At 38.2% G+C, this 15,165-nt stretch overlaps 1 protein-coding gene across 6 annotated transcripts in view; it reads right to left on the bottom strand.

Moving 5' to 3' along the window:
* Window positions 1-254: 254 nt before the first annotated feature.
* Window positions 255-15,165, bottom strand: part of TRIM69 (tripartite motif containing 69) — a 48,556-nt gene continuing 33,645 nt past the window's right edge. For 4 of the 6 annotated variants that reach the window (XM_045067795.1, XM_045067797.1, XM_045067796.1 and 1 more), the window contains 4 exons: window positions 12,676-12,933; window positions 11,718-11,740; window positions 11,511-11,635; window positions 255-849 (listed from right to left, as the gene is read on the bottom strand). In XM_045067795.1, the coding sequence (XP_044923730.1) occupies window positions 308-849; window positions 11,511-11,635; window positions 11,718-11,740; window positions 12,676-12,933 (948 nt within the window). In that variant the 3' untranslated portion in view covers window positions 255-307. The remainder of the gene's footprint in view (window positions 850-11,510; window positions 11,636-11,717; window positions 11,741-12,675; window positions 12,934-15,165) is intronic. The other 2 variants (XM_004751292.3, XM_045067799.1) reach the window with 2 other exon arrangements.

Genomic DNA, 15,165 nt, shown 5'->3' with positions numbered 1-15,165 from the left:
CAGGGCACTTTTGGAAAGGCTTTCCAGGCATCACAAACTGAAGTTGCAGTTTGCTCCAGTAACAATAGCATGATGATCATTCTCATAAAGAGTGGCTCCTGTGTCACAGAAGACCCCAGAGAAGTGGAAGAACATCTTGAAAAGCTCCAGTGAAATCCATTTAAGACACTGAGAATAGAATTTAGTTTTGTGAATCCTTTCTTCATTATTCTAGAGTTTCCCATAAACTGGAAAGAGAAGCAGTGAGACTGGTAAACTATTTTAATATCTCTTTAATAACACTCTGAATACACAATAGTATGACTAATTACTGTGGATGTAAGATATGCAAGGGTTCTTTATTCTCTCCACCATCATTAAGGCAAGGGCAGAAGTAGGGATAAAGTTTCTCCGTGAAATTGTTAGTGAAGGTGTAAATGTGGGTCATGGTTTTAGCGTTGTAGAAGGACACCTGCCCTCCTTCATAATCCAGGTATATGCCAACCTTGTTGAGGTTGTTAGTCAGTTTCAGACTGCAAGATGGCAAATCCAGAGCCTTTAGATCAGTTTGGTTCCTTAGTCTTAAAAGCCAGAATCCTTGCTCAGGAGTCAGAGGACAGCTGCCCTTCCGAATGATGGATTCTCTGACGACTCCAACTGTCCATTTTGTCTTCTTTGCTACTTCTACTTCCCAGTACCACTTTCCAGATGTGAAGCCTTTTGAGCCCAGCACAGCCACACTTGAGTCAAACCTTTCTGGATCATCGGGCATTACCTGCTTAATGTCACCATGCCACACACTAGTTCGGTTTTTGGAGAGCATCAGATTTGGGTGAGCTGTTTTAGGGTCCAGAGTTAATGAAGATAGGCCTAATAAGAAAAGAAAGCAAGGCATGGGAGAAAAGGGATGAATGCAAATTCCTGTAGTTAAAGACCATATTTACACAGAAATCACTACTTTATCTTCCCATGCACATATGCTCTTAGACAAGTAATTACTTATATAACATGTTTTATACTCATGTGGTTATATTCTATACATTTTTAAATTAGTGGTACAAGTCTGACTTTATTCTGAAGAAATTTATGGTCCAACAAAGAAAACAACAGAAATAATATTAATCTGTACTAAAAAAATTTTTAAGAAAATACAAATGTCGAAGGCATAAAGATAGGTAAGTTTGTCCTTGGAAGATTTTTTAAAGACAATAAGTATTTCAGTTATGAGATATATTCAGAATGCACTGGATAAACAGAGGCCAAAACGCAATGGGTTAAAAATAGTAGCTTATGTGATGGGGAGGGTACCTTACCTATTAGAGGCAGGTAATTCTGAGCTACCTGGGAGGGTTTAGAAGACAATGGTGAGAAATTTATATTTGATTTAATAGATAATGGGACTTTTGAGATGTTGAGTGGTTTATGCCACTGCTAATCAGAATGTGTGGTTACCAATTTGGGACAAAACAGTACAGAAATTAAAATTAAGCTCTTAGAATCTCTCATTCTGTCTTTCCTTCCTTCTTTTTTTTTTTAAATATTTATTTACTTATTTTAGAGCGATAAAGAGAATGGGTGGGGAAGGGCAGAAGGAGAGAATCTCCCTAGCAGACTCAGAGAGGAGCCCAACTTGGGGCTGGATCTCATGACCATGAGATCATGACCTGAGCCAAAATCAGGAGTCAAACACTTAACTGACTGAGCCACACAGGTGCTCTGCTCTTAGAAACTTTCATAGCAATCTGATAGAGTAATTTTATGTCAATTGGTCTAATAATTAAACAACTAGGCTTGCACTTTGTAATATTTTTTAATTCCACTTTTTCAGGTAATTTATTTGTATTGTCTTCCACAAATATATCAGTCCATGACAGGTTGAGATTTTAAAAACTGGTTATTCATCACAGGTTATTTGTCTAGCACAGATTTAGACAAGTAAGTGGGCAGCAATGTAAAAAATTCTAAATGAAGAGATGTTGGAAGCATATCAGCAAGGAAATAACATAAATTTCAGGTGTAAGGTAACCAAACCTTGGCACAAAATTTGACAAAGGAAACAAACTATGTGTTCACATAAGGGACACAGATACCTATATGCATGCACTTGCCGTTAATGAATTTATTTATCTTGGAAGTGAGATCAGTCCAGTCTAACTTTCTCTTCCCAGAGAAGCCAGAGTCTTTCGTATCATCCCAAGAAATTCTCTTCTAATATGAGACTTTGTAGAATCCTGACGTTTTCCATACAGGCTGAATCTTCCCTCCCTTACATATCACCATTTGTCTTGGATTGTTCCTCTTCCAGTGTGAGAACTGGGATTTCTTTAGAGTTGTCAGACTCCTTACCAACCTTTTTAGAACTGCAGTCTGCTGTTGTCACCAAACCTCTCACACCTCCAGCTAACTCAGCATGCCCTGGCTCCAAAGATAGAAGTCAGCTTTGCCTCCCCTCTTTTCTTCTCATACCATATTCAGTTCAACAGTAAATTCTGTCAACTCCACCTTTAAAATATATCCTAAGCCTACTCAGAATACAGACAGTTAACTTTCACAAATACTGCTAGCCTGGACTATTGCAGTAGCTTTTTAACTGTTCTTTTTCTGCTCTTGCCCATCTGCATCCTATTCTGCCATATGAATGAAATCATCCAGTTCTAATCAACACACTCTTAATTCTTTCCATCACACCCAAGATAAAATCTGGAGTCCTTACAGAGCAAACAGGACCTACATGATTTACCTACTTCTGTGACCTCACCTCCTAACACATACCTTCCTTCTTTACTTTGATCCAATCACCTCTACCTTTTGGCTGTTTCTTGAATATACCAAACTCTTTCAGACTTGAGGGTCTTTACACTTTCTTTCCTCGTCCTCAAACACTCTTTCCCCATATGGTTTACTCCTTTACATTATTCCAGCCTTTGTTCATGCAAGTTCAGTGAGATATCAGTAATAGAATATAAATAGATACTGCAGTGTTCACTATAAAATTCTTTAAAGTTTTCTGTACGTTTGGAAATGTCTGGAATAAATACATAGGGAGGAATAAATACATAATAAAACATAGGGAGGGAGGAGTTAACTCCTCAAAGTTTATTTTCTGGCTAATGCCAAAAATAGTAGTTTCATCTGTCCATCACTGTTTGTACCCTTATGCTACTTTATTTTTTCTCATGAATACTTACTTACTAAATACACCTTACTTGATTTGTTTTAACAATGGTTTTCACTTTGTGAAATTATTTACTGTTTCAATGTCCATTTCTTCCACTAGAATGTAATCTCTGAGAGGGTAGGGACTTTATTTTGTTTCCTCACATACCTTCAAAATCTGTAACTGTTCATAGTTCATTCAAGCATTCAAGTAACTATTTGTTCAAGCATTCAAGTAACTATTTGTTAAATAAATAAATGAACTTCAGAATTCCATTTGAATCCTTGACACCTAACTAATCCCATCATGCTTCTTATTCTTGTTATGCTTGGCCACAACCCATAATGTAGACCCTCCCAATGATTTATCCTTTAATGGACTCTTATCCCCATTGGTCTGTTCTTTGGTTCCTCTGCCTTCACCCATCCTCCTACTCCTCCCACCCATCCCTTTCACTTTGCCCTGTAGAACTCCCTCTCTAAATAACTCTCCTGCATCCTCACTTTACAGATTTCTCTCATCACCTTACCGTAGCAGAAACCTGGCTGGTTCTTCTCCCAAAAAATGCAACTTGTTGGGGTGCCTGGGTGGCTCTGTGAGTTAAAGCCTCTGCCTTTGGCTCAGGCCCTGATTGAGTCCCACATCGGGCTCTCTGCTCAGCAGGGAGCCTGCTTCCTCCTCTCTCTCCCTGCCTCTCTACCTACTCAGATCTGTCTGTCAAATAAATAAATAAAAATCTTAAAAAAAATACAACTTGAAAAGTTCATGAGACTATTCATTTTCTAATTTCAGAGCTACCTCTGGCATTTCTAGGCCGCTACTCTAATCCCTATCCTCATGTAAAAATCACTTTTCTTTTGAGGCTCTTGTCATTCCATTTCATAATACCCTCTATCTCTATTTGATGTTATTATGTACAGACTTCCTCATTATACTCTCTACATTTTAGGTTAACTTTACTCCTCTACCCCAACTCCAGCCCATCATCCCAAGTGATTTCACTATCTTTTGGCTATAGCCATTTTTCCATTCTTACATTCTTGATTTTACTGCTAGTGATTTTTTACTCCATTATATTTCATATAATATATTTCATATTAATGACCACATTCTGGATCTTGTAGTCATTGGGAACTATTCATTCTCTCATTCTCTAAAATCTTAAACTCAGATATCCCATCCTCTTATATTTTATTTTTTCACTTTCATCTCCCCTACAACCATTACTTGATTTTATTAACAACTCTAGTCTTTCATTTCTCGTTATTATTCTAATCTAGCTGCTTCCTGGCTTAAAATCCTTCCCTAAACTACTAAACATTGACAGTTATATTGCCAGTAACCTTATCACTTTTATCCTTGTATCTGCAGCATCTGCCACACAACTCTCCAACCCTGGATCTCGCCAGCTATCAAAATTAACATGCTAATTCCTGACCATTGTAGGAGGAAAATCACAAAATTGCACATGTAGATATTACTGCAGATTCGTTATTTCCATTCTGTGTTTGACCATCAGCACTGCCTAGAACTCCTATATTTCCCAATCAAATACTTTCCAGTTCCTCACAACAGCAATTTCAGGCCTGCAACAACCTCCTCAAACCTCTATACCATCACTTCCTTCCTTATTGCCCAGTAGATGACTTCATCTCCTGCTTCACAAAGAAAATATAGTATATCTTATAGGAATCCCTCTCTTCTAACCACTCATTCTGCAAGTTCCATTTGATAAAATTATTTACCCCTACCATTTTATCTTCTCTCCATTTTCAGAGGAAACTGAGGAAAGTCAATACTTCTGTCTGCTAGATCTCCCTCATTCTTCCCTCCTCCCACTAGTTATCCCATCTTTTTAAAATTTAATTTAATTTAATTTTTTCAGTGTTCCAGGAAGTTATCCCCTGTCCTATACCATTGGTTTCTGCCTTTCTATAGGCTGTTTTCCTTCACTATGTTTTAAAAAGTTCTTTTTTGGGGTGCCTGCCTGGCTCAGCTGGAAGAGCACGTGACTCTTGATGTGGAGGTCATGGGTTCGAGCCCCACGTTGGGTGTAGAGATTACTAAAAATGTTTTTAAAAGTCTTCTTTTGATTCTGTTGCCACACTTACATCTTCCCTTTTAGTGAAGCTTCTCAAGCAAGTGACCTATTTACTTCACTACTGCTTCATTTCAAATCACTCCTGAACCCTTCATAATATAACTTAAACACAATCCACTCATTTAAAATTGCTGCACTGAAAGATAACCACACACACTAGTATACTCACAGTCCTAGCAGCCGAAGTATATAAATAATTCATACAACTTGCACAACTGCACAAGAAAAGATATTTGCAAATGATATATCCTCTATGGGGTTAATTTCCAAAATATATAAAGAACTTAGACAACAACAACAAAAAAACAATCAAATTTTTAAAAACCGGCAGAGGACCTGAATAGACATTTTCCAAAGAAGACCTACATATGGCCAACAGACACCTGAAGAGATGCTCAACATCATTAAGCCTCAGAGAAATGCAAATTAAGGCTACTTTACTCCTGTAAGAATGACTAGAATCAATAACATGAGAAATAACAAGTATTGGAAGATGCGGAGAAAATGGAACTCTCGTGTACTGTTGGTGGGAATGCAAATTGGTGCAGCCAGTATAGAAAACAGTATGGAGTTTCCTCAAAAAGTTAAAAATAGAATTACCATATGATCCAGTAATTCCACTACTGGGTATTTACCCAAAGAATATGAAAACACTAATTTGAAAAGATATATGCACCCCTATGTTTACTGCAGCATTATTTACAATAACCAAGATCTGGAACTAACCTAAGTGTCCATCGGTAGATGAATGGATTAAAAATGAGGTGAGATATATACAATGGGATATTACTCAGCCATAAAAAAGAATGAAATCTTGCCATTTGCGGCAACATGGATGGATCAAGTGAATAAGTTAGAGAAAAACACATACCATATGGTTTTTTCATACATGGAATTTAAGAAACAAAACAAATGAACAAAGAAAAAGAGACCACTCCCCCCCCTTTTTAAAAAGATTTTATTTTTAAGTAATCTCTACACCCATCATGGGGGGTGCTTGAATTCCCGACCATGAGATCAAGGGTTGCATGCTCCACCAGGTGAGCCAAACAGGTGTTGTCCCAAGAAAACAGACTCTTAAAAACAGAGAGCAAACTGATGGTTGCCAGAGGGGAGGTGAGTGGGAGAATGAGTGAAATAGAGGGGATTAAGAGTACACCTATCTTAATTAGCACCGAGAAATATATGAATCCTTGAATCATTTTTTGTGTACCTGAAACTAATATAACACATGACATGTTAATTATCTTGAGTAAAAAAAAAAAAAAAAAAAAAAATCGCCCTTACCAAAGTCCCCATCCCTGTTAAAAAATCTCTTTCCAATCACTGTTTTTCTTTTTTCTTTTCCTTCTTTCTTTCTTTCTTTTTTTTTTTTTTTTTTTTTTTTTTTCGGAGAGGAACAGAGATGGGGTAGGGGATGAAAGGAGAGAGGGAGAAAGAAAAGAGAATCTTAGGCTCAGTGTGGAACCCAAATGCAGAACTTAGTCTCACAACCCTGAAGTCATGACTGAAGTCAAAATCAGGAGTTGGGTGCTTAACTGACTGAGCCACCCAGGTACCCCTCCAGTCATTTGCTAAATTGGTCTTCACGTTTGGCATGAGTGACTGCTCCCTTCTTCTTGACACTCTTTTTCCTTAGATTCTGTGTCTACTGCATTTCCTGGTTTTCTTCTTAACCTCTTTTGCCAAAATTCCTCAGTCTTTTTGGGAGGCATCATTGCCCTTTATTTCTATATAAGATGTTCCCTCCTTAACTGTATGTTCTCACTTTTCTTGGAAAATCTCATTTATATCAACAGCTTCAGCCACCCCACTCAATACCGCTTATTTTAGCCCTGGCCTCTCTTCTAAGCTCCGGTTAGAATAGTTACCCATTTGAATATATTCACTTAGTTTTCCTATAGATCCTTCAACACAACATGGCCAAAATGAACTCCTCAACCCCCTCTAAAATCTGTATCTCCTGTAGTTTTATCCTTGACACTACCTTTCCCTATCCCCTACTACCAACTCCTATCCAGTATATTTCAGCTTCTGGAATTCTGTCTCTAGAACCTATTCTTTTTTTTTTTTTTTAAGATTTTATTTATTTATTTGACAGAGAGAGATCGCAAGCAGGCAGAGAAGCAGGCAGAGAGAGAGAGGAGGAAGCAGGCTTCCCACCGAGCAGAGAGCCCAACTCGGGGCTCTATCCCAGCGCCCTGGGATCACGACCCGAGCCAAAGGCAGAGGCTCTAACCCACTGAGCCTCCCAGGTGCCCCTAGGATCTATTCTTTATTTTCCATTCCCATTCTCATGCCTTTGGCTTAGCTCTTAACTTTTAGCATAGGTAGCTAGTCATAGACTCTACTCTGGTCTTTTAGTGTCTCCTTCCTGGGACAGAAATTATGTCTTTTTATTTCTGCATCAATTGAGTCCAACTTAGTGCTTAGTACATACTAGGCTTTCCAAAAGAGAGTGTTGAATAAATGAATAAACTTTGGTAATGTTTTACTGGTACACAACTAAAAGAAATAAGGTGGTTTTAAATTTTTTTTAATGATTTAATTTATTTATTTGAGAGAGAGAGAGAGAGAGAGTGAGCATGAGAGGAGAAAGATCAGTGGGAGAAGTAGACTCCCTGGCAAGCAGGGAGTCCGATGTGGGACTCGATCCCAGGACTCCAGGATCATGACCTGAGCCAAAGGCAGTTGCTTAACCAACTGAGCCACCCAGGCCCCAGTAAAGTGATTTTTTAAAAGATTTTATTTATTTATTTGAGAGAGAGAGAATGAGAGAGAGAGAGTATGAGAGTAGCCAAGCAGGGAGCCTGATGTGGGGGACTTGATCCTGGGAGCCCAGTATCATGACCTGAGCCAAAGGCAGTTTCTCAACCAACTGAGCCACCCAGGCACCCTGTATTAAAGTGTTTTAAATTGAATTATTCCATACACTGGAATTGATAAAACTACAACCAGCAGACAAAGGTAGCCTGCTGCCTGTTTTGTAAATAAATTTGTATTGAAAACATTAACTGAAAATTAAACACATTAACAGCCATTCATTTACACATTGTAAATGATTGCCATTTCTTTTTTTGTTTGTTTTATTTGTTTATTCGACTGTGAGAGACACAACGAGAGAGAGAGAGAGAGAGAGAGAACACAAGCAGGGGCAGTGGGAGAGGGGGAAAAGCAGGCTTCCCACCAAGCAGGGAGCCCAATGTGGGGCTCAATCCCAGGATCCTGGGATCATGACCTGAGCCAAAGGCAGATGCTTAATAATGAGCCAGCCAGGCACCCCTATGATTGCCATTTCACTGCAATGACAGTTAAGTAGTTAAATTTTGTTGAAACATGCAATCCACAAAAACTAAAATATTTACTATCAGACCATTTATTTTAAAAAGAAAAAAAGATCCAGCCTCTGCCCTAAAACAATAGCTTATATTATAAGGTAGGAATAGAGAAAATACGAGCCTAAAGAATAAACAAAGGTCTAGAAATAAAAAGTAAGAAGTATATTTTACCAAGGTTTGACCACAGTTACGTTATTAGTAAAATAACCATAGATTAAATGAATCTCATTATATTTTCTTAGATGTCGACTTATACCAAAAATAAAGAAAAGTCAGTTTGTGCTTTAAATGATTGCTAGAAGTGAATTTTGATTTTACAGGGCAAAGAGTACAAGAAGTAAAACATGTGATCTGAACACTGCTCGAATTTGCAGAGTAGAGTAACACAGAAGAGGGAGCTATATAGAGACTTTCAAATATCAACGAAGGGATTCCCTTAAGGTTGTATTAATGTGCAGTGAAACTAATTAGGGCCAGTGAAAGAATCTCTAGAAAACGGGAGGCTGAACAATTACTAGGGCTCACACAAGTCTGGCAATGGTTTTCAATCCTGCAAGCCATAATGGGAAAATTTTGTAATATATGGAACATCAGGCAGAGTACTCAGAAGGATATTACATTAGGAAATGGGCTGAGTTAGCCCTACATTAAAGACTGCTCTTGAAGCACTCTAGCAAAGCTTAAACAACTCAACAAAGCTTAATAAAAGCATCAAAAGGAAAAAGGTTATGCCAAAGTTAAATCCAATAGAATTTAAAGGATTACAACAAGATCCAGTGAACAGCAATGTAAAATTGATCATGTTTGGCATTCAATAAAAAATGACCAGCTGGCAGAAACAAATCTCCCATGCAGAAGAATTCCAAATGTAGATAGTCTACACTCCTTAAGTGTGGGCTGTGCATGGTGACTTCCTTCCATAGTGTAAAGGGGTCAGGGATTAACTTTATAATGAGAAACCTTACAAATACTGCCCCAGTTAGCACAGATGTTATAAGTAGAAACAAATACCAAGATGCTAGATTTGAGCCCAATCATATTGATAATAACATTAAATGTCAGGGGTCAAAATGCCTCAATTAAAAGATTATCAGATCAGATTTAAAAACCCACAAGGCTTTACATGCTAGCTACATAAAATGTACCTGAAATATAAAAACACTAATAAGTTAAAAATAAGATGGGAAAAGATACATCACTGTGCAGTGATGTTTCCATAAAACAAGATTATTGATATATGCAATTACATAACATAGGTAAATCTCAGAAAGCATTATGCTAAGTGAAAAAAGCCAGATAGAAAAGATTACATGATGTATGATTCCATTTATTTGAGAGTTTACAAAAGGCGCAACTAAAGTGAAATAAAGCAGATCTGTGAGTGTTAGGGACTAGGAGGAGAATGAAGGGACTAACTACAAAGGAATATGGAGTTTTGGGGTGATTGAAACTTTTAGAGATGTTTACAGAAGTTGATACATTTGTCAAAACTCATCAAATTGCACACTTAAAATTGGTAAATTTTATTCTGTATTAATTAAACTTCAGCAAAGCTGTGTTTTCATTGTCAATTACTTGGAAAATTTATTAACAGGAATAAATTTGTGATTTTCATTAAATCAGTAACTACAAACAATAATAATAAATGTATGTGAATTTAAAAATATTTAGAATTTTATTTTATAAATATTACTTAGAACTTTATGTTCTTTTTTTTTTTTAAAGATTTTATTTATTTATTTGATAGAGAGACAGTGAGAGAGAGCATGAACGAGGAGAAGGTCAGAGGGAGAAGCAGACTTCCCATGGAGCTGGGAGTCCGATGCGGGACTCAATCCCGGGACTCCAGGATCATGACCTGAGCTGAAGGCAGTCATCCAACCAACTGAGCCACCCAGGCACCCAGAACTTTATGTTCTTGAATTGTCATTTGAGTTCTTTTTTCCTGCTCAGTCCCTTGGTATCTGCAGGATAAACAAAAACTTGTGTCCTTATTCGACACATCTGTTGAAATTATTAGTTTTCTTTTGAAGCACTGAAGATCTCTAAAGAGTCTCCTAAAATGTTATACATTAGGAACATCAAACACAAGAGGATCTATAAAGACTCTATTACAGGGGTACCTGGGTGGCTCAGTGGGTTAAGCCATTGCCTTTGGCTCAGGTCATGATCTCAGGGTCCTGGGATCGAGTCCCGCATCGGGCTCTCTGCTCAGCAGGGAGACTGCTTCCCCCCCCCTCTCTCTCTTTCTCTGCCTGCCTCTCTGTCTACTTGTGATCTCTCTCTCTGTCAAATAAATAAATAAAATCTTTTTTTAAAAAAAAGACTCTATTACATAAAAAAGTATGTACAGGGATGCTTGGGTGGCTCAGTTGGTTAAGCCACTGCCTTCGGCTCAGGTTGTGATCCCAGGGTTCTGGGATCAAGTCCTGCATTGGGTTCCTTGCTTGGTGGGAAGCCTGCTTCTCTTGCTGCCTCTGCCTGCCACTCTGCCTGCTTGTGTATTCTCTCTCTCTCACTCTCTCTCTCTCTCTATGACAAATAAATAAATAAAATCTTCAAAAAAAAAAAGTATGTATAGTAACCTCCTCGTTCAGGGCAGAAAAGCCCAGGGATTTATGGAACTGATTAAGAAAAACAGGATAAAATAACTGGTTGTCACATTTGATAGAACAGTGAAACAAAATCATAGGCTGAGAAATAATTCTCACATCAGACTCTCTTTCCCAATGAAAAGTCATAAATTCTTGGTCATGGTACAAGAAGAAATTCAGTCACATTGACTGAAGTCTTAACCATAGTCGTCTTTTGGCTAAACTCTACCCTTACCCCATCGCAAACTCTATAGTACTAATTAGGGCCACAGACAAGGTCCCACAGAAGGAACATAGATTCCTGGGAGACCCAAAAACCAATAACTACTACCCACTGATACCTGGAGAGAGAGAAAACTGCATTTCCCTCCACATCATATATTGGATGGGACCTTTGTACAGGCCTGGGTTCAGCTTTCTGGAGATAAGCTCTCTGGGCATCAACACCTTTGTTCCTTGTTCCAAGCTGCAGGGGACATAAATAGTTTATTCTTAGACATCCTCCAGGGACTGAAGGAAAGATGTTAATACCATACAGAAACACTTACCTATCCAAAAGAGATGAGATATCCTATAAGAGGAAAAGAGTAATAAAGAAGTTAGATGCCTGCTTATCAACACCAGAAATTTCTTTGGTGATACTGGCTACCACCAGAATTTCACCATCAATACTGGGATCCTGTGCAGATGTCCTCATTCTATCAGCACTAACTCCTCCCATCCTCCGTATGCCTTTTCTGATCAGGTGTCCTTCATCTAACCCATGACAAACTGGTTTTATCTTATTCTGCTTTTCTAGAGTTCCCTTTTACGTGGAACAAGAGAAATTGGGATGCCTGGGTTACCAGTTGGTTAAGTGGCTGCTTTTGGCCCAGGTCATGATTTTACGATCTTGGGATAGAGCCCCACATCGGACTTTCTGATCTGTGGGGAGTCTGCTTCTCCCTCTCCCTCTGTGTTCTCTCTCTCTCTCAAATAAAATCTTTTTAAAAAAGAGAAAGAGAAATTAATAGGCCATTTCTACTTCTACTGTTTTCAGTAGAAAAACACCAGAGGCCTTCCAGTCCCAAAGCTACTTTTTCTTGCTCTGGCTAAGTACGCCTCTGAGGGCTGAGATGATAATGACACTTTAAAGGCCAAGCTTCAGGTAGGAAAGACTGGCAAACATCTTTCAAACAAGTCAGTTGAAAGCCAGTCTAAGATACAACTCAGGTTGCAATATTCTTATTTTTGAGAAAAAGACCTTCAAAGTTCTTTATGAAGAAATATTAAAATATTAACAGATGCCATTATTAATGGCATTTATTATCTTTTTTAGGAGGGTGAAAGTAAAGCTTCTTATTGAGTGTAAGGCAAAAGTAGCCTTCTGCTTTTCTCCCTGAGAATCTTATGAGGACTACAATAGGTTTTTCTTACCCCCTCCTGGTGCGGAAAAGCTATTTCTACATCTTTCTACCTTCTTTTCCCAACTATTGTACCCATAATTATGTTGATAGGGAGTCTCACTTTGAGAAACTCGAAGGGATTCTGCTGTTCCATCCGTGCTTGGATGCTCATCAACATTTCCTTGGCTAGGAGACACTGTTCTTGAAGCTGGTTCATATTTAGCTCCATCTCCTCATTCAAGGCTTTCCCCTCTTCTCGGAGCTCATTTAAAATGTTCTTTTCTTTGCTGTGCAGGAACTGATGTAGCTTTAGAAACTCCAAGGAGATGTGTTGCTGCAGATGTAGCTTGTTTTCCTGGAAACCTCCATGATCATCACCCTGGTAATTACTGAGACTAGCACTTGGGGATGGGGGCCCACACCACCAGTACTCATACAACTTGGGAAATACCATTTAACAGGAAGATGCATTAAAACGGCTCTTGAGTATCATCACTCAATCATACTAAATAGTAGAAGTCCTTTGGGAAACTTACTTTGTTTTTCTTAGTTAGTTCAACAGTTCAGGAATGAAATAGTCAAAGTGGTCTCTAGGTACCTATTGCAGTACTGAGGATGGTAACCAATGCCATATTAAATAAGGCTGTGGGGCTAATTAATTAAACATTCTAGAATGAATGATAGTACCCTCCTACCCAGAAGTACAAACCGATGTCTACCAAGTGATGCTGTTAAACTGGAGCCATAAGGAGGCTGAAAGAACTATTCTTATCTAGAAATCAGAGTTGGAGGGATGCACTTCTGCTTCCAGGACAATATAGAAGAAGCAGGAATGGGCAATGTCTGAAGCACTGAAATTGATAACTGCTTTACAGCTTTCCTAAGGTACTGCAACATCCTCAGGGGTGAACCCTCTGACATCCGGGCTTCTCAGATCCTTATCCTCCCCATTTCTAGTGATCTCCACCTTTATCTACTAATTCCCTTAATCACACAGGACTTTATCATCCCCAGCAATTTCACTCTCTCCAAAATTAACTTCTTATGCTCACTTAATCAGGTAATTCTATTGCAACAATTACTGGACATCATCAAAACCTCTTATTCATTGACCCTTTCTATTTCTGTTCATCATCGTCTTCTGTCTCCATATCTCCTCTTATCCAGCTTGGATTTTATGGTCCATTATTATAATGGCACTCTTAAAATTCATTCTATTCTCTAGCTCACACTTTTCCAGTTTTCTTTTTACCTATTTCATCACTGTTTCTCTGCCTTATTTGTTGGATCTGTCTCTTCTAACCAAACTCTAAGTATTAGAGTTATTTGATATTCTGTCCGGGGCTCTTTCCTCTTCTCATTATATATTCTCTTTTTAGGTAATATCCTCTCCTTCCTCAGATTTAAGTCAATCTCTATGCTGACTTCTTATTTACAGCCTAGACCAACTTCTGAGCTCCATATTCCTGTATCCAACTGTCTATTTGATGTTTCCACTCACCCATCCCATCTAATTGGTCACCACATCCAGCTTGTTTTTCGTTTCTTTTTTTTTTTTTTTTTTTAATCTCTAAAGCATATGCTAAAGTTGTTTATTTCTATCTCTGCTGCCTTTCTAGTCCAAGTTACTATCATTACTCTCTGGAATAACTGCAGTAGCCTTCTAAAATTATACTTGTCTCTTCACATAGCCACTAGAACTAGACTCATATTTTCAAAATGAGATGAAATCATGTCCTGTTTGAACCCTATGATGGCTTCTTATTCATAGGAAGAAGTTCAAATATCCTAATGTTATCTATAAGGGCCTACATAATTGGACTCATATCTGCCTCTTCAGTCTCATCTTGCATTACCATAATCCAGTTTTATTGGCCCTCTGTCTAGCTTCCTATCTCAGAACTTTTCTCAACTAACTTCCTATTTCAGGACTTTTCCATATGCTCTTTGCTCTTCAAGAACATAGAATGTACTTCTCAAGTACATTCTTCTCCAGGCCACTTCCTTCATATTCCCCTCAACCAGTTCACTTGGCTAAGTTACCTATCCTTCAGTTTTCAATTTTAATGGGTGATTTCTTCAGAGAATAGCCCTCCTGTAGCCTAGATTATTTCTTCATATGTATGTTCTTATGGTACCCTTTATTTTCATTTATAGTAATTATCACAGTTGTCATTTTATTGCTAGTAATGGAATTAATAGCACCCTAGTATAATATGGTATCTAGTGTAATACTTTTTCCACTCAATAAATATTTTTTGAGTGAATGAATGTTGACTGTAATAGCTGAACTGAGAACTCTTTTTTTTTTTTTTTTTTTTTTTTTTACAGATTTTATTTATTTCTTTGACAGAGAGAAATCACAAGTAGATGGAGAGGCAGGCAGAGAGAGAGAGAGAGAGAGAGGGAAGCAGGCTCCCCGCTGAGCAGAGAGCCCGATGTGGGACTCGATCCCAGGACCCTGAGATCATGACCTGAGCTGAAGGCAGCGGCTTAACCCACTGAGCCACCCAGGCGCCCCTGAACTGAGAACTCTTACAATAGAAACAACATTTTCTGGAGACATCATTATTTCCATCTATCCTTCTTTCTCTCACTGTACATGTTTCTT

This window comes from Mustela putorius, unplaced genomic scaffold (assembly GCF_011764305.1).
Source record: "Mustela putorius furo isolate JIRA1106 unplaced genomic scaffold, ASM1176430v1.1 tig00003898_pilon_pilon_pilon, whole genome shotgun sequence".
Taxonomy (NCBI): domain Eukaryota; kingdom Metazoa; phylum Chordata; class Mammalia; order Carnivora; family Mustelidae; genus Mustela; species Mustela putorius.
Note: the sequence above shows the minus strand (reverse complement) of the source record. Positions and strands in the feature narration are given on the sequence as shown.